The sequence below is a fragment of the Ranitomeya variabilis genome, chromosome 3 (genome assembly GCF_051348905.1).
Source record: "Ranitomeya variabilis isolate aRanVar5 chromosome 3, aRanVar5.hap1, whole genome shotgun sequence".
NCBI classification, from domain to species: Eukaryota; Metazoa; Chordata; class Amphibia; order Anura; family Dendrobatidae; genus Ranitomeya; species Ranitomeya variabilis.
In genome coordinates, this window is record NC_135234.1 from 68,765,864 (window position 1) to 68,785,174 (window position 19,311).

Consider the following 19,311-nt stretch of genomic DNA (forward strand, 5'->3'; position numbering starts at 1 on the left):
TTAGGGTAACATAATGTAGCGAGGCCTACTGATTCCAACTAGTGTTGGCCGATTACTGGAAAGATAGGATCAGATCGGGCTGATCATACCAAAAGATTGGAATTAATTCTCCAGAGCTATTTATATATATATATATATATATATATATATATATATATATATATATATATATATATATATATACACACTGTACGCCCAAACAGTGTGTGTGTATATATGTATATATGTGGGTGGGTGATGGTGGTCTGGCACTTTTGGAACTTTGTAATGCAATAAAGGATTTGTATAGGACTTCAGCAGTGCGGAGGTCTTTCTTCATGGATGCATGTTAAGTACGGGCGGAAGCCAACCCCTGCTCTAGCAGCACACTGAGTCCTCAGCAACAATCTCAGTTGAGCCACTCTTCTTCCAGCTTTCTTGCATATATACAGTACAGACCAAAAGTTTGGACACACCTTCTCATGTAAAGATTTTTCTGTATTTTCATGACTATGAAATTTGTACATTCACACTGAAGGCATCAAAACTATGAATTAACACATGTTTAATTATATACTTAACAAAAAAGTGTGAAACAACTGAAATTATGTCTTATATTCTAGGTTCTTTGCTTTGATGACTGCTTTGCACACTCTTGGCATTCTCTTGATGAGCTTCATGAGGTAGTTACGGGAATGGTTTTCACTTCACGAGTGTGCCCTGTCAGGTTTAATAAGTGGAATTTATTGCCTTATAAATGGTGTTGGGACCATTAGTTGTGTTGTGCAGAAGTCTGGTGGATACACAGCTGTTAGTCCTACTGAATAGACTGTTAGAATTTGTATTATGGCAAGAAAAAAGCAGCTAAGTAAAGAAAAACGAGTGGCCATCATTACTTTAAGAAATGAAGGGCAGTCAGTCCGAAAAATTGTGAACAGTTGCAAAGACCATCAAGTGCTACAAAGAAACTGGCTCACATGAGGACCGCCCCAGGAAAGGAAGACCAAGAGTCACCTTTGCTTCTGAGGATAAGTTTATCCGTCACCAGCCTCAGAAATCGCAGGTTAACAGCAGCTCAGATTAGAGACCAGGTCAATGCCACACACAGTTCTAGCAGCAGACACATCTCTACAACAACTGTTAAGAGGAGACTTTGTGCAGCAGGCCTTCATGGTAAAATAGCTGCTAGGAAACCACTTCTAAGGACAGGCAACAAGCAGAAGACACTTGTTTTGGCTAAAGAACACAAGGAATGGACATTAGACCAGTGGAAATCTGTGCTTTGGTCTGAGATCTTTGGTTCTAACCACCGTATCTTTGTGCGACACAGAAAAGGTGAACGGATGGACTCTACATGCCTGGTTCCCACTGTGAAGCATATACGAGGAGGTGTGATGGTGTGGGGGTGCTTTGCTGGTGACACTGTTGGGGATTTATTCAAAATTGATGGCATACTGAACCAGCATGGCTACCACAGCATCTTGCTGCGGCATGCTATTCCATCCTGTTTGCGTTTAGTTGGACCATCATTTATGTTTCAACAGGACAATGACCCCAAACACACCTCCAGGCTGTGTAAGGGCTATTTGACCAAGAAGGAGAGTGATGGGGTGCTATGCCAGATGACCTGGCCTCCACAGTCGCTAGACCTGAACCCAATCGAGATGGTTTGGGGTGAGCTGGACCGCAGAGTGAAGGCAAAAGGGCCAACAAGTGCTGAGCATCTCTGGGAACTCCTTCAAGATTATTGGAAGGCCATTCCCGGTGATGATCTCTTGAAGCTCATCAAGAGAATGCCAAGAGTGTGCAAAGCAGTCATCAAAGCAAGAGGTGGCTACTTTGTAGAACCTAGAATATAAGACATATTTTCAGTTGTTTCACACTTTTTTTTGTTAAGTATATAATTCCACATGTGTTAATTCATAGCTTTGATGCCTTCAGTGTGATTGTACAATTTTCATAGTCATGAAAATACAGAAAAATCTTTAAATGAGAAGGTGTGTCCAAACTTTTGGTCTGTACTGTATAATGGCTCCAAGCTGCGCTGTTAAAAAATAAACAAACCCAGTTATTCAACTCTCTCCGGTGTCCAGCGCTGTCTCTGGCGGTGCAGGGAATTCCGAAATCCCAACGCTATGCATTCTGGGTTGTGCATCACCACCTCTGCACATGTGCCGGGCTGTTCTGTGACGTGATGTGGTGCTTTCCCAGGACCGTCTAGTGAGCGGTCCTGGGATCACTCTCCATTGTAGTTATAGTACGGCAGGCACAGAGGCGGCAATGCGCCGCCCGGATTTCGGGATTCCCTGCACTGCTGGGCTAAGAGCCGGAGCCAGTACTGGACACTGGAGAAAGAGGTGAGTAACTGGGTTTGTTTATTTTTTAACAGTGCAGCCTGGTGCCAATTACTAAAGCTAAATATGCACACACGCTGTACACCCGTACAGTGTGTGTGTGTGTGTGTAAATATATATATATAACGCACACTGTTCAGGCATGTATGCCCGGACAGTGTTTTCAGATTACGGAGGATTCCGATTTCTAATTCTGATCATCATCATGATCTGGCTACAAATCGGATCGTAATTTAAAATAACGATCAGCCTGAAAATCGTAATAAATTACGATCTTCAGTGATTGGATCGGCCAGCACTAATTCCAAATATGCAGCATTGTACTGGCTATACCTGTCCTGGATGCTGCCCCGGAGTTCAGCCTCGCCTGTCTGGGGCATGCATGGGCTGAACTGCCATCGCCGGCTGATTCCTCGGCTCTCGTAGTTCAGTCCTGCAGATCCGTGGACAGGTCGGGCTGAACTCCAGAGCTCAGGTGAGATACGCCATGATTTGCAGAGGCATTTTGCCTGCTGCTTGCAAGCACTTTTTAAGCGCTTTGGCAAAACGCTTCTGCAAATAGGGGATGTGGCCAAGCTCTGCTATGGGCGTGGCCATGCCTTGCTATTGCCTAAACCAAGCGTTTTTCCAGTGGTTTGCAGGCATTTTTCAGGAGGTTTCCCTCTTGCCCATTCCCTTGAATGGGCAAGTTAAGCACGGGATCCGCCGGAAAATAGCTTTGAAGCTATTTTCCGGTGGGGCGTTTTCTGGCCCCAGCCGGAATCTGCCCGTAACCCGCACCATAGACATGAAAGGGCGGGTTTCATTCAGGAAACACAGCACGGAATACGCCTGTAAATCCAGCTTGTCTGGATAAAGCCTGAGGCCTCGTGCCCACTGATGGAAGGGGATTGCGGAGCGGCATCTCCGCAGCGGCTGTAATTGCGGTAGCAACTGCAGATCCCACAGGAATCTATTTGTGCCTGCAATTGTGGCCACTATTGTCGTACCCTAATTCTGTATCAAACTCTTCACTTAACTCTATGGATTTAGGTGCAGCTTTTAGTGCAGGATTTCAGCCTCTTATCTGAATGGCTGGAATTTTCTTTGTATAATGGCAGCATACATTGACATGCTGCACTGCATGTTTTTTTTTTGTAAACAAAATTTTTTCATCAGCATGTGGATGGGATTTACACATTAATGCTGCATATGACCCCAGCCTAATGGACCATTCAGTTATGCCTTAGGCCAAAAGCACACTGGTGATTTTACTGGCGTTTTTGGCATCCTGCACAATCCTCTCAATGAGACAGCATAGTCACGAACGTCCGCCCTGCCCACCCGACGACTAGCGCGCCCATCCGCTTGAATGGAACACCTCATTCAGGCGGGCGGCCCTCCCAGTCATTTATTCAGACGTCTAGCCGCACGCCGCGTCTGGATGAGGCTGTCAACTAGACAGCTGTTCAGCATGGCGGCGATCGGCCGTGCTGAACGGCCGTCTAGTTGAAGGGTCTAAAGGTACCCTAAAAATGTGACCTATTTCAAGTTTGGAAGTAATTTTAATTTTAAACAAAAATATATCATTTTCCACTGGGACAATATATGTTGTAAAAAACTATTGGTTGGCCCCTTCACACTAGATTTTGCTTCAGTTTTTTTATTATGAAATCCGAAAATCTGGAGCAAAATGTGAGTTTTTAATGTGAGATATGAACAGAGGCTTCTGATTAGGATATTTTTTTTTGTGAATTTATCCCAAAATTCTCTGTCTGCTGCTTGTTACACTTTTTCTGTTATTTCCTCTACTAATACTTTCATTTTAAATTAGGAAATGGACACAGCCGTATGTTGATATTTGGAACAAGAGACAATCTCCATCTACTGGCACAAAGTAAAGAGTGGTTTGCTGATGGCATGTTTTTCACTACACCAGCCTTGTTTAAGCAACTTTACACAATCCATGTAGTCCACAGCGGCCTTGTTGTTCCGCTAGTGTACACCTTGCTGACAGACAAGAGCCGTTCTACATACCAGAGGTTGCTGCAAGAGCTGAAGAACTTGCAGCCTGGACTGCAGCCAGACAACCTGATGTTGGATTTTGAACTAGCTGCAATACAGGCATTTGAAAGTGAATTCCCCAACCTTGTGAAGACTGGTTGCTTTTTCCACCTATCACAGTCGGTTTGGCGTAAAGTTCAAAATGAAGGACTCAAGATGCAATACCAAGGTGACCATGATTTTGCCCGTTGGATACGCATGATACCTGCCCTGGCCTTTCTACCACCACAGAATGTTGTGCAATCATTTGAAGAGTTGGTGGAAGATCCTGACTTTCCACAAGAAGCAATACCTATTGCTAACTATTTTGAAGACAGCTATATCGGTCGAATGAATCGCAGAGGACGTCAAGCACCTTTGTTTCCAATTCAATTCTGGAATGTGTATGAGCGAACATTGAATGATCAACAGCGAACAAATAATGATGTCGAAGGATGGCACCGTAGCTTTCGAGAAACATGTGGTACTCTTTTCCAAAATATATACCGGTTCATTAACTGTCTGAAACATCAGCAAGAGCTCCATAGTTTTGAAATTATTCAGATAATAGCAGGAAATCCCATTGCTGCAAGAAACAAAAAGTATGCTGCAATTTCAGCAAGGGTTAAACGTATCGTGCAAGATTTCAATAATAGAAGCTTGATGGATTATCTGAGAGGCATTGCCTACAGCTTTGAATTTTAGTTCATGGTCACATATTGTATGTTTTGAGAGCAGTGTTCTTAGCTGTAAAATAATTCAAGCATTATAACCTGTAATTTGTATTTTCTCTTTTTCTCTAATCCTTCCCCTCTATACCTTTTTATGTTTCTTGTTTAAACAGTTTTGATACATACAGTTAAAGCATAACTCTACAAAAAATATGGTATGTTATAGTACCTGTGCCCATGATATTCATTTCCAAAGGAGACCTCCCAGCAGCTTCACTTCTGTGTGAAAAGTCTCATCCAAGTTAAAGCTCCATGTGCTGCAGGATTTCAGTGGTTGCTAAGGAGGTTGTTTCTCCTTAGTAGCAGTACTTGTGGATGGATTATAGAGGGTGTGGCTGCACAGGAGCATGCAACTAGCAATATATTCCCTATGATGTATAAAGGGCTGCTGGTTTACAGCCCTCTGCAAAGCCCCCCTATGTGTTCCATCCTGTAATGGCTTTACACAGGCAGGGGGAGCCCTCCTCTTGTCCAGGACAGAGCACATGAGCGGAGGGTGAAGGGGAGCTTTGCATAGGGCTGTGAACAAGCAGCCCTGAATGTATCATAGGGAGCCAGGATCCGTTCTGCTACCAAAGGGGCACGACCTCCTTAGTAACCAATGAAATCCTACTATTTTCCTGTCTGTTTGTAAAATTACTCATCTAGAAAACAAAGTTTTAAAATAAAAAAACTAATTTGATCAGAATTATATATCTTAGACTCATATGGTGTATTATTAGTGATAAGCAAACCTGCCAATGTTCAGTTCAGGCAGGTCTTTCCCGGATGTGAAAGATCCAGGAGCAAATTGCTAGAGGCAAAACATCCAGGGATGAACTGCTGGGGGCAAAACATCTGGGGGTGAAACATCTGTGGGCGAACTGCTGGGGGAGAAACATCTGGGGGCGAACTGCTGGATGCAAAACATCCGGGGGGCGAACTGCTGGGGGGAAACATCCGGGGGTGAACTGCTTGGGGACGAAGCATCTGGGGTTGAAACATCCAGGGGCGAACTACTGGGTGCGAAACATCCAGGGGCGAACTGCTGGGTGCGAAATATCCGGGGGCGAAACATCCGGGGGCAAACTGCTGCTGCGAAACATCCGGGGGTGAACTGCTGGGGGTGAAACATCCGGGGGCGAACTGCTGGGGGCGAAACATCCGGGGGCGAACTGCTGGGGGCAAAACATCCGGGGGCGAAACATCCGGGGGTGAACTGCTGGGGGTGAAACATCCGGGGGCGAACTGCTGGGGGCGAAACATCCGGGGGCGAACTGCTGGGGGCAAAACATCCGGGGGCAAAACATCCGGGGGCGAACTGCTGGGGGCGAAACATCCTGGGGCGAACTGCTGGGGGCGAAACATCCGGGGACGAAACATACGGGGGCGAACTGCTGGGGGCGAAACATCCGGGGGCGAACTGCTGGGGGCAAAACATCCGGGGGCGAAACATCCGGGGGTGAACTGCTGGGGGTGAAACATCCGGGGGCGAACTGCTGGGGGCGAAACATCCGGGGGCGAACTGCTGGGGGCAAAACATCCGGGGGCAAAACATCCGGGGGCGAACTGCTGGGGGCGAAACATCCTGGGGCGAACTGCTGGGGGCGAAACATCCGGGGACGAAACATACGGGGGCGAACTGCTGGGGGCGAAACATCCGGGGGCGAACTGCTGGGGGCGAAACATCCGGGGGCGAACTGCTGGGGGCGAAACATCCGGGGGCGAACTGCTGGGGGCGAAACATCCGGGGGCGAACTGCTGGGGGCGAAACATCCGGGTGCGAAACATCCGGGGGCGAACTGCTGGGGGCGAAACATCCGGGGGCGAACTGCTGGGGGTGAAACATCCGGGGGCGAAACATCCGGGGGCGAACTGCTGGGGGCGAAATGTGCGGGGGCGAAATGTGCGGGGGCGAAACATCCTGGGGGCGAAATGCTGGGGGCGAAATGTTCAGGGGTGAAGTGTACCTGGGGGCGAACTGCTGGGGGCAAACTGCTGGGGGCGAAATGCTGGGGGTGAACTGCTGGGGGCGAAACTTCCAACTCCCACTACGGACAGCCCATAAACAAAAGTGGCTCTGTTTTTGAAAAAAAAAATTAGACCCCTTGTTTTGGACCCTAGACATCTCTTTTAACAGGAATAGCACTGCAGGAGGATCTCATTTTGTGAGAGAAATATGTAACAAAACAAAAATCTTTCAAGTCTTGTCTTGCTCATGAACTGATAATCCTTGATTTCTTGATGGTCCCAATATATGTTCATCGAGGACTAAGGGGAAAAGGGGAGTAAATCATTCACAAGGAAGCCCTTCTGGCGACGGACTATTCCTTCTGAAAATAAAAGAATTGGCCATATTAAACTCAATATCTAGACATCATGATTTGCCAATGAGAGCACATGTGAGCCGTGCCTTCACATGCCTAGATGTTTGTCTAGTTCTGATAAACGGGGCCAGAAGACCATAATGTCTGATTTCACATACTCCTTCACTGATTAGAAGCACTTAACCATCATATTAAATCATGCAGGGGTTAATCTGTTTAGTTGAAAGCTCCTGGAGCTTTCCTGCTTTGATGGTCTCAGATGTTCAGTTTTGGCCACTCCCCTCTGTTATACAGGGTGGTCCATTTATATGGATAGACCTGGGTGGGCCATGTATATGGATACACCTAAATAAAATGGGAATGGTTGGTGATATCAACTTCCTGTTTGTGGCACATTAGTATATGGGAGGTGGAAAACTTTTCAAGATGGGTGGTAACCATGGTGGCCATTTTGAAGTCAGCCATTTTGCATCCAACTTTATAAATGGCCCACCCAGGTGAATCCATATAAATGACCCTTCCTGTATATACTGGCCTCTAGTAAGCAGGGATTGCCAGTGTCAGTTTCATACCGCCTTGTTGTGGCGTTGGAGTTGTTTTTTGATTGAGGAGGTATTTGGAGTGTTGTTCAGAGGACTGTTGCTTGGTGGTATGTCTGTATGCATATCCTCATCCTCTCCTATTTGGTTTTTCCTTCCTTTTCTTCCCGATGTTCCACTTTGTTGTATGTGAGTTCATAATTGTATAATTGTCATTTTCATTTATCCCTGTATTTCTTATCTCGCTAGTCTGATTTGTGTATTCTTATACACTACAACTCCCCTTTTCCCTGGGTGGGGGAGAGAACAGATAAGTGCTGATTTAGGAGCTCAGCAAGGCACGTGGCCCTGGCATCTTCACCATCAGAAGTAATCCAGGAAACAGGGATAGCTAGGGCACCCCTAGCTTTAGTGATAGGGAAGGAACCCCTTGTCCCGGGATATCCTGCAACAGTGTCGTAACACTTAATCTTATGTATATGGACAAAATTAATGTCAGATTTAGCTCACTGTCTAAATGTTAAGTTCCATAGTGTTTTTTCTTAGATCGTACACAGCATAGTGCCATCATGCTGCCTATTAATTTGCAAAAAATGTATTATCTCATGCCTTCCCACCCGAAACACTGCCTATACCCCAAGCACAGAGCTAATAAAGAAAAGGAAGAAATTTGGAGAGAAACATTTATGTAATTCAATCCTGCACCATCTGTCAATCATATTTTTACAAGATTTCCAATGAAAGAAAATTGGCCATAATTGTTTTTGTTTAGTACACCATCAGCTCTCTAATTTTCTAAGTCTGCTCATATTTTGCACACATACATCTACTTGCAGGGCGGATGAGCGCATCCAGCTTTGGGCAACAGGTGCAAAAATGCAGTTTCTATATTAATTTATTTTCTCCTAATCCTATTAATGTTACGCATAGTTCCTAGGTCATGACAGTGCTGTGCAGTCTTACATGTAGCACTCCTGCACTCTTCTCTGCTGCATTGACTCTAATATCTGTTTGGCTGTGGTTAATATATCACTATGGTCAGGTAACGCAGGGCTTCTCCACCAGATCCAAAGAGCTTAAAGCTACATATCTGGTAGGACGCTAAGTGTTTCATCCTATCAGTAAATGTACTATATTTTTCTCATTGATCACTCAGGCAGTTTATGTCTTTCATACATGAAGGCACACAGCAGGCTTGCCAGATGAAAGCGCCTAACCCAGGAAGGCTTGTCCATATCATCAAAGCAGTGTAATAGCCACTGTTATAAGTAAAAGCTTCTATTTGACTCCTATTTGATAAAGAAGAATAGCAATTCACTTCCATATGAATTAGGTTCAATGTGATTTAAAATATTTCAGTGTACCAAAAATGGGATTGAGATCGTATCAATAATATTTACTAAACCTATCACTAATTATAAAATCCTCTCCCCTGCGAAGAGGATTTGTAATAGTGAGAGTTGTTGAGTTATGTAGATGCTAACAAACTATACAGATACCCCATTCTTCCTCAGAAAACTCTAGTTGGCAAAGTTAATGACAGTGCCTCGATTCATCTTTTTTCCTGCCACTCGAAAACCTTGCCTTAAAGGGGTTGTTCGGCCTCAGTCTACAAGTCTGCTGTTTCTATGTGACTGCAGACTTGTGAATCCTCACAATGCGCTCACTGCAAGATTTCTCCAGTTCTCCTGCACATGGTGCTGTCAGACAGATCCTGGGAGTTCACAGTCAATGAACTTACTTCACCTTTCTGACATCAATGGGAGCACTGTGGGAAAATTTCCGACAGCGCTTGCACTGACTTTACATTGGTGAAGTGAGTTCACTGACTGTGAACTCCCAGGACCTGTCTGACGGCACCACAAGCAGAAGAACTTTCTCACGCTATTCTGGGGTGGCTAAGCGGTTGTTTTTAGCCTGAGGGGGACCAGTATCCATGGCCCCTTCCTAAGCTATTAATATCAGCCCGCAGCTGTCTGCATAGCCTTTGCTGTTTATTAATTATAGAGGGACCCCACTTCATTTTTTTGGGAGGGGTCCCCAATTTTAATAGACAGTAAAAGCTAATTATACAACTGTGAGCTGATAATTATAGCCTGAAAAGCTCCATTGGTATTACCCACTTCCTAGGCTATAAACATCTGCCCCCAGCCATCGGCTTTCCCACTGCTTGTTTAACAAAATTACATGGGAGCCCACCATTTTTTTCAGAAAAATAATCTTTTATTAATTAAATACATGTTCAGTACTACACCGTTCTAATTGTATATGTCACTGACATCTATATATCTACCTATTCTATGAGTATTTACTGTATGTAATTCATCTCTTCTATACTGTTGACTCCTGCTGTGATTTTACTCTACGCGGCTGAATTGCCGGCTTTTATTCTCTCTATATACAGTACAGACCAACAGTTTGGACACACTTTCTCATTTAAAGATTTTTCTGTATTTTCATGACTATCAAAATTGTACATTCACACTGAAGGCATCAAAACTATGAATTAACACATGTGGAAATATATACTTAACAAAAAAGTGTGAAACAACTGAAATTATGTCTTGTATTCTATGTTCTTCAAAGGAGCCACCTTTTGCTTTGATGACTGCTTTGCACACTCTTGGCATCCTCTTGATGAGCTCCAAGAGGTAGTCACTGGGAATGGTCTTCCAATAATCTTAAAGGAGTTCCCAGAGATGCTTAGCACTTGTTGGCCCTTTTGCCTTCACTCTGCGGTCCAGCTCACCCCAAACCATCTCGATTGGGTTCAGGTCTGGTGACTGTGGAGGCCAGGTCATCTGGCGTAGCACCCCATCACTCTCCTTCTTGGTCAAATAGCCCTTACACAGCCTGGAGGTGTGTTTGGGGTCATTGTCCTGTTGAAAACTAAATGATGGTTCAACTAAACGCAAACTGGATGGAATAGCATGCCGCTGCAAGATGCTGTGGTAGCCATGCTGGTTCAGTATGCCTTCAATTTTGAATAAATCTCCAACAGTGTCACCAGCAAAGCACCCCCACACCATCACACCTCCTCCTCCATGCTTCACGGTGGGAACCAGGCATGTAGAGTTCATCCGTTCACATTTTTTGCGTTGCACAAAGACATGGTGGTTGGAACCAAAGATCTCAAATTTGGACTCATCAGACCAAAGCACAGATTTCCACTGGTCTAATGTCCGTTCCTTATGTTCTTTAGCTCAAACAAGTCTCTTCTGCTTGTTGCCTGTCCTTAGCAGTGGTTTCCTAGCAGCTATTTTACCATGAAGGCCTCCTGTACAAAGTCTCCTCTTAACAGTTGTTGTAGAGATGTATTGGTGCTAGAACTCTGTGTGGCACTGACCTGGTCTCTAATCTGAGCTGCTGCTAACCTGCGATTTCTGAGGCTGGTGACTCGGAGAAACTTATCCTCAGAAGCACAGGTGACTCTTGGTCTTCCTTTCCTGGGGCGGTCCTCACGTGTGCCAGTTTCTTTGTAGCGCTTGATGGTTTTTGCAACTGCCCTTGGGGACACTTTCATAGATTTCCCAATTTTTCGGACTGACTGACCTTCATTTCTTAAAGTAATGATGGCCACTCGTTTTTCTTTACTTAGCTGCTTTTTTCTTGCCATAATACAAATTCTAACATTCTATTCAGTAGGACTATCAGCTGTGCATCCACCAGACTTCTGCACAACACAACTGATGGTCCCAACACCATTTATAAGGCAAGAAATCCCACTTATTAAACCTGACAGGGCACACCTGTGAAGTTAAAACCATTCCTGGTGACTACCTCTTGAAGCTCATCAAGAGAATGCCAAGAGTGTGCAAAGCAGTCATCAAAGCAAAAGGTGGCTACTTTGAAGAACCTAGAATATAAGACATAATTTCAGTTGTTTCACACTTTTTTGTTAAGTATATAATTCCACATGTGTTAATTCATAGTTTTGATGCCTTCAGTGTGAGTGTACAATTTTCATAGTCATGAAAATACAGAGAAATCTTTAAATGAGAAGTTGTGTCCAAAATTTTGGTCTGTACTGTATATATATATATATATATATATATATATATATATATATATATATATATATATATATATATATATACATACACAGTGGCTATGGAAAGTATTCAGACCCCTTTAAAATTTTCACTCTTTGTTTCATTGCAGCCATTTCGCAAATTCAAAAAAGTTCATTTTTTCTCATTAATGTACACTCTGCACCCCATCTTGACTGAAAAAAAACAGAAATGTAGAAATTTTTGCATATTTATTAAGAAAGAAAAGCTGAAATATCACATGTCATAGGTATTCAGACCCTTTGCTCAGTATTGAGTAGAAGCACCCTTTTGAGCTAGTACAGTCTTGAGTCTTCTTGGAAATGATGCAACAGTTTTTTCACACCTGGATTTGGGGATCCTCTGCCATTCTTCCTTGCAGATCCTCTCCAGTTCCGTCAGCTTTGATGGTGAATGTTGGTGGACATCCAATTTCAGGTCTCTCCAGAGATGCTCAATTGGGTTTAGGTCAGGGCTCTGGCTGGGCCAGTCAAGAATGGTCACAGAGTTGTTCTGAAGCTACTCCTTTGTTATTTTAGCTGTGTGCTTAGAGTCATTGTCTTGCTGAAAGGTGAACCTTCAGCCAAGTCTGAGGTCCAGAGCACTCTGGAAGAGGTTTTCATCCAGGATATCTCTGTACTTAGCTGCATTCATGTTTCCTTCAATGACAACCAATCATCCTGTCCCTGCAGCTCAAACCCCCCCATAGCATGATGTTGCCACCACCATGTTTCACTGTTGGAATTGTATTTGGCAGGTGATGAACAGTGGCTGGCTTTCTATACAAATACCGCTTAGAATTATCACCAAAAGGTCTATCTTCATCTCATCAGACCAGAGAATCTTATTTCTCATAGTCTGGGAGTTCTTCATGTGTTTTTTAGCAAACTCTATGCGGGCTTTCATATGTCTTGCACTGAGGAGAGGCTTCAGTCGGGCTACTCTGCCATAAAAGCCCGACTGGTGGAGGGCTGCAGTGATAGTTGACTTTGTGGAACTTTCTCCCATCTCCCTACAGCATCTCTGTTGCTCAGCCACAATGATCTTGGGGTTCTTCTTTACCTCTCTCACCAAGGCTCTTCTCCCACGATTGTTCAGTTAAGCTGGACAGCCAGGTCTAGGAAGACTTCTGGTGGTCCCAAACTTCTACCATTTAAGGATTATGGAGGTCACTGTGCTCTTAGGAACCTTGTGTACTGCAGAAATTCTTTTGTAACCTTGTCCAGATCTGTGCCCTGCCACAATTCTGTCTCTAAGCTCCTTGGCCAGTTCGTTTGACCTCATGATTCTCATTTGGTCCGATATACACTGTGAGCTTGTGAGGTCTTATATAGACAGGTGTGTGCCTTTCCAAATCAAATATTATCAGTTTAATTAAACACAGCTGGACTCCAGTGAAGGAGTAGAGCCATCTCAAGGAGGATCACAAGGAAATGGACAGCATGTGACTTAAATATGAGTGTCTGAGCAAATGGTCTGAATACTTTTGACTATGTTATATTTCAGTTTTTCTTTTTAATACATTTGCAAAAATTTCTACATTTTTTTTTCAGTCAAGATGGGGTGCAGAGTGTACATTAATGAGAAAAAAAATGAACTTTTTTTAATTTACCAAATGGCTGCAGTGAAACAAAGAGTGAAAAATTTAAATGGGTCTGAATACTTTCCATACCCACTGTATATATATATATACAGTATATATACAGCTCTGGCAAAAATTAAGAGACCACCACATCAAAACCCTGTCATGGACAGCCCAGTCTCCAGACCTGAACCCCATTGAAAATCTCTGGAATGTAATGAATTGGATGATGATAGTCACAAGCCATCAAACAAAGAAGAACTGCTTAAATTTTTGCACCAGTAGCAGTGTGAAAGACTGGTGGAAAGCATGCCAAGACGCATGAAATCTGTGATTAAAAATCATGGTTATTCCACAAAATATTGATTTCTGAACTTTTCCTGAGTTAAAACATTAGTATTGTTGTTTCTAAATGATTATGAGCTTGTTTTTTTTGCATTATTTGAGGTCTGAAAGCACTGTTTGTTTGTTTTTAATTTTGTCCAGTTCTCTTTTTCTGAAAAAAATACAAAATTTATGGCTTGGAAATTTGGAGACATGATGTCAGAAGTTGATAGACTAAAAGAACAACTACATTTTACTCAAAAAAATATACCTATAAAGAGAAAAATCAGACAAACTGAACATTTTGCAGTGGTCTCTTAATTTTTGCCGGAGCTGTATATATTAATTTCTGTTCCTTAATTGTTTACACCATTTTTTGGATATCCATTTACTCTGCTTCTAGTTAAACCATCTATTCTTTGCTTTTTTTTTGTACAACTATTCATATTTATTTTTGGGCCACAAAAACAGAACTTGTTTGTCTCTCATGAACAGTTAACTGTGCATAGAATTTCTGAAAGATGTCCGTGTACCCCTGAAGAAGATGCAGCTGGCAGTGAAACGGGTTGAGAATTGTGTAGTCTTTTGTTCTCTCCAGTTTGTAACCCACTTTAACAGCATTTATGTTGTAGATATACTGTACAATCATCTTTGTTCCTTGATTTTTATACCATTTTTATACATTTTTTTGAAAATCATTTGCTACTTTGCTAAATAATTCATATTAGTTTTTTATTTAATTATTGGAATTAATTTCATTCAGTTGAGTTTTCGTTGTATCATGATGGTCTTGTTATATCACTATATGATACTTTATGGCACATCAGGCCGTCATCCTCACCTGTGGCAGCAGGGTTCTTCTTCGTGAAGAAGAAAGATGGCAGATTACACCCGTGTTTGGATTTCAGGGAGTTGAACCAGATTACGGTTCGTGATCCATACCCTATGCCACTGATACCAGATTTGTTCAACCAGGTGGCGGGTGCTAAGTGGTTTACCAAGCTTGACCTCAGGGGGCGTACAACCTCATAAGAGTCCGTCAAGGTGATGAGTGGAAGATGGCTTTTAATACCCCTGAGGGTCATTTTGAAAATTTGGTGATGCCCTTTGGGTTGACTAACGCACCTGCAGTGTTCCAACATTTCATCAATGATGTGTTCTCGCATGTTTTGGGGAAATTCGTTATCGTGTACCTAGATGACATTCTCATATATTCTTGCGACCATGATGCTCATTTAGATCATGTCAGGCAGGTGTTACAGCTTCTCAGAGAGAATAAGCTGTATGCTAAACTTGAGAAATGTGTATTTTTTGTTCAGGAGTTGCCTTTCTTGGGTTATATTGTGTCTGCTTCTGGTTTTAAAATGGACGCCACTAAGGTGCAAGCGGTGCTGCATTGGGAACGTCCTGATAACCTGAAAGCACTTCAGCGGTTCCTTGGGTTTTCTAACTACTATAGGAAATTTATCAAGGATTTTTCCATCATTGCTAAACCGCTAACTGACATGACTAAAAAGGGTACCAATTTCTCTGTTTGGCCTGAGGCTGCTGTGCGCGCATTTGAATTTCTTAAGAACAGTTTTGTTTCAGCCCCCATTCTTGTGCAGCCAGACGTATCAAAACCCTTTGTTGTGGAAGTCGATGCATCTGAGGTTGGTGTGGGGGCGGTGCTATCTCAAGGCTCATCTTTGAGTGTTTTGCGTCCGTGCGCCTATTTCTCCAAGAAACTGTCGTCCGCCGAATGTAACTACGATATCGGCAACAGGGAGTTGTTGGCTATTAAGTTGGCCTTTGAGGAATGGCGACACTTCATGGAGGGGTCGGTACATCAGGTTACTGTTATTACCGATCACAAGAATCTGCTGTATTTGGAGTCAGCCAAGCGTCTGTCCCCCAGGCAGGCTCGCTGGGCATTGTTTTTCACGCGGTTCAATTTTGTTGTCACTTACAGACCGGGGTCTAAAAACACTAAGGCGGATGCTCTGTCCAGGTGTTTTCCGGGGGAGAACCTCGGGAGGATCCAGTACCCATCCTTCAAAAGGGTGTTGTGGTTTCGGCTCTCACTACCGAGGTTGAGGCTGAGATTGCCGAGGCTCAGGAGGAGGTACCATCTGAGCTTCCCATCAACAAATCTTTTGTACCGCTTCATCTCTGCTTAAAGGTTTTGGCGGAGCACCATGATGCTGTCCTGGCTGGCCACCCAGGGGTTAGAGGTACCTTGGAGTTGGTGTCACGTCGGTTTTGGTGGCCCAAGATCCGACAGGACGTGGTCTCATACGTGTCAGCTTGTACCACGTGCGCTAGGGCTAAGAAGCCCCGTTCCCGTCCTGTTGGCACACTACTTCCTCTTGAGGTACCTAGTAAGCCATGGACGGAAATCTCCATGGATTTCATCACTGATTTGCCCTCATCAGCTGGGAACACGGTCATCTTGGTGATAGTTGATTGGTTTTCAAAAATGTCGCACTTTGTGTCCTTGCCTTCGTTGCCTAACGCTAAGACTCTGGCTCAGGTATTTGTGCAGGAGGAGGTCAGACTTCATGGGGTTCCGTCTGACATCGTGTCTGATAGGGGGTCTCAGTTTGTGGCAAAATTTTGGAAAGCATTTTGCTCACGGCTGTGGATCAAGTTGTCTCATTCTTCGGCGTTTCATCCTCAGTCAAATGGTCAGACTGAGCGTATGAACCAAAATTTGGAACGGTACTTACGCTGCTTTGTCTCTGATAACCAGGAGGAGTGTGTTATGATCTGGTGGCCTAAGAGCAACATGAGACGTACTCTGGAGGAGGTGGTACCTGTACTGACCGCAGACCCTGAACTTAACACCGCAACTAGAAGTAGCCGTGGAATGTACCTAGCGCTTCCTAGACATCTCGACACAGCCGGAGGACTAATTACCCCTAGAGATAGAAAAGGGAAAACTATCTTGCCTCAGAGAAAATTCCCAAAGGATAGACAGCCCCCCACAAATATTGACTGTGAGAGGAGAGGGAAAAAACATACACAGACTGAAATCAGAATTTAGCAAAGGAGGCCACTTCTAGCTAAATAGAAAGGATAGGACAGAGTACTATGCGGTCAGTATTAAAACACTAGAAAATATCCACCACAGAAAATACAAAATCTCCACAGCTAATTAAAGATATGGAGGGTATATCTGCATCTCCAGAGATACCAGCTTGGCTAAACAAATCCTTATACAGACCAAGCTGGACAAGACAAAACATGGAAAAGAACTGAACAATAAGGCCCTATTATTTGCTGTCCACATGCTGTCTGTGGACAGCAAAAAATCAAGGCCAGAACTTATCTTTGTTGAAAAGAACTGCAAAGCAAGAGAGACCAGGCAGAGATGTGAATCCTCCAGTAACAATGGACAACTGGCACTGACTAAAGGGTGAAGCAAGACTAAATAGCCCAGTCAGATTTGCAAAAAGTGAACACACCTGATAAATGCTGCGATTCAGAGACAGCAGCGCTACCACTTACAACCACCGGAGGGAGCCCAAGAGCAGAATTCACAACAGGAGTGGTCTACGTTCCTTCCTTTGGCTGAGTTTGCCATCAATAATCACCACCAGGAGTCATCTGGGGAGTCTCCGTTTTTTTGTGTTTACGGGCTACATCCTCAATTTTGTACTTTGAGTCAGAGGGGCTCTTCCGGCGTTCCGGAGGAGGACCAGTTAGGAGCACAATTGTCGTCAGTCTGGAGGAGAGTTAAACAGCGCCTGTTGAGTGTGGGTGCTAGGCACAAACGTGTGGCTGACAGTAGGCGTGTGCCAGGTCCGGACCTGAGTGTGGATGACTGGGTGTGGTTATCCACAAAAAACATAAGACTCAAAATACTGTCCCTTAAATTGGGTCCACGGTTTATTGGTCCATTTAAGGTCACCGCCGTCATTAACCCAGTAGCGTACCGATTGGAGCTCCCTACGCTGTATAAGATACACAACGTGTTCCACAGGTCTCTTCTAAAGAAGGTGGTGGGTTCTGTGGACGCGGCGACTATGCCACCTCCAGTCTTGGTGGATGGTAATTTGGAATTTGAAGTCTCCAAGGTGGTTGACTCTCGTGTAGTGCGCCGCACTTTACAGTACTTGGTTCACTGGCGTGGTTATGGGCCTGAGGAGAGGTCCTGGGTACCAGCCTCGGACATTCATGCGGATCGGCTGGTCAGGTTTTTTCATCGTCGCCATCCAGACAAGCCGGGTCCTATAAGCCGTGAGGGCCCTGGGGTCCCTCGTAGAAGGCGGGGTACTGTCATGTCGGACGCTGTTCAGACCAGGTCATCCGACAGACAGCGATAATTCCGCTTTTGACCACTATGTGCTCATTGGCGTCGGCTAGATTTTATCTAGCTGTTCCAGGGTTAATTTACCTGATCCTCGGATTGGAAGCTGGGCCATGCCCATTGCCTTTAAATAGTTCTCCTGCTCATTGGGCGTTGCCGATTATAGCTTCTGTCTTGTGTGTTATTATCTCGGTCTGGAGTGGAGAGCTGGTTGTTGGAGATTCGTTGCTGGTGGTGTATTTTCCTTTGTCTTATTTACTCCTTCCTATATTTGTATTTATTTTGCCCTGCACATTTATAGTGTATTCCTGAGTGACTGCGGCGTGGTATATATTTTCCTTTATCCTTGTCTGTGCTAACTGTGGGTATTGGTGTATTACCTCTTCACTGGGTGGTGGGCTGAGGTTTCAGCCTAGGGTTGAAACAGGAGACAGGGTGAGGTTCGAGGCCTGGACATGCACACCTTCAGTGTAAACTCCAGGTAGAGGGTCAGTCAGGATTTCCCTAGTAAGAGGGAAATGGCAGGGGCCCGGGTTATTAGCTCTCGCTCACCTAGTCTCCCCGTGACAATTACTTTGATCATACATTACATAGTATTATTTCCACCCACATTTCTTTTAATGTTGTTAATTATGTGAGGTGTTTTTCTATGCTGTCATAAAATTTGAGCTATATGTGTGCATGTTTATTTTCGCTTTGTGCATGGTCTCTATACATGGCATGTACATATGTGGTATGTACACAGTGTGCACATTTCCATTACATAGTAATGAACGCATCTACAGTATGTACTCATACCCGTGGATCAAACATTGGTTTATGGGCCATGAAGTGACTGTTGGCGCAACTCATACATTTTCTGTCTGCCAGTATCAACTCTTCCATGAGTCACCTGGTTAGGCCTCATTCAGACATCTATGTTGCATGTGGGTGTTGTATCCATCTCTTTAATGTATACAACATGTACCATTGTAATCTATAGTGCTATTCACATGTCCATTTTTTTACAGGGTAAAACCAGATACACTGATGACAAACACTGATAGCAAAACCAGACACAATGATGACACACGCTGATGGTGAAACCAGAAACACTGATGATACACTGACAGTAAAACTGGACACACTGATGAC

At 44.0% G+C, this 19,311-nt stretch overlaps 2 protein-coding genes across 3 annotated transcripts in view; both read left to right on the forward strand.

Moving 5' to 3' along the window:
- LOC143817012 (uncharacterized) overlaps positions 1-5,813 on the forward strand; it is a 77,995-nt gene extending 72,182 nt beyond the window's left edge. The window contains exon 3 of the mRNA XM_077298055.1: positions 4,147-5,813. Coding sequence (XP_077154170.1) covers positions 4,147-5,060 — 914 coding nt within the window. The 3' untranslated portion in view covers positions 5,061-5,813. The remainder of the gene's footprint in view (positions 1-4,146) is intronic.
- The window catches only part of EPHA6 (EPH receptor A6), a 1,167,010-nt gene that overhangs the window by 728,761 nt on the left and 418,938 nt on the right, over positions 1-19,311 (forward strand). The gene's annotated exons all lie outside the window — the stretch shown is intronic.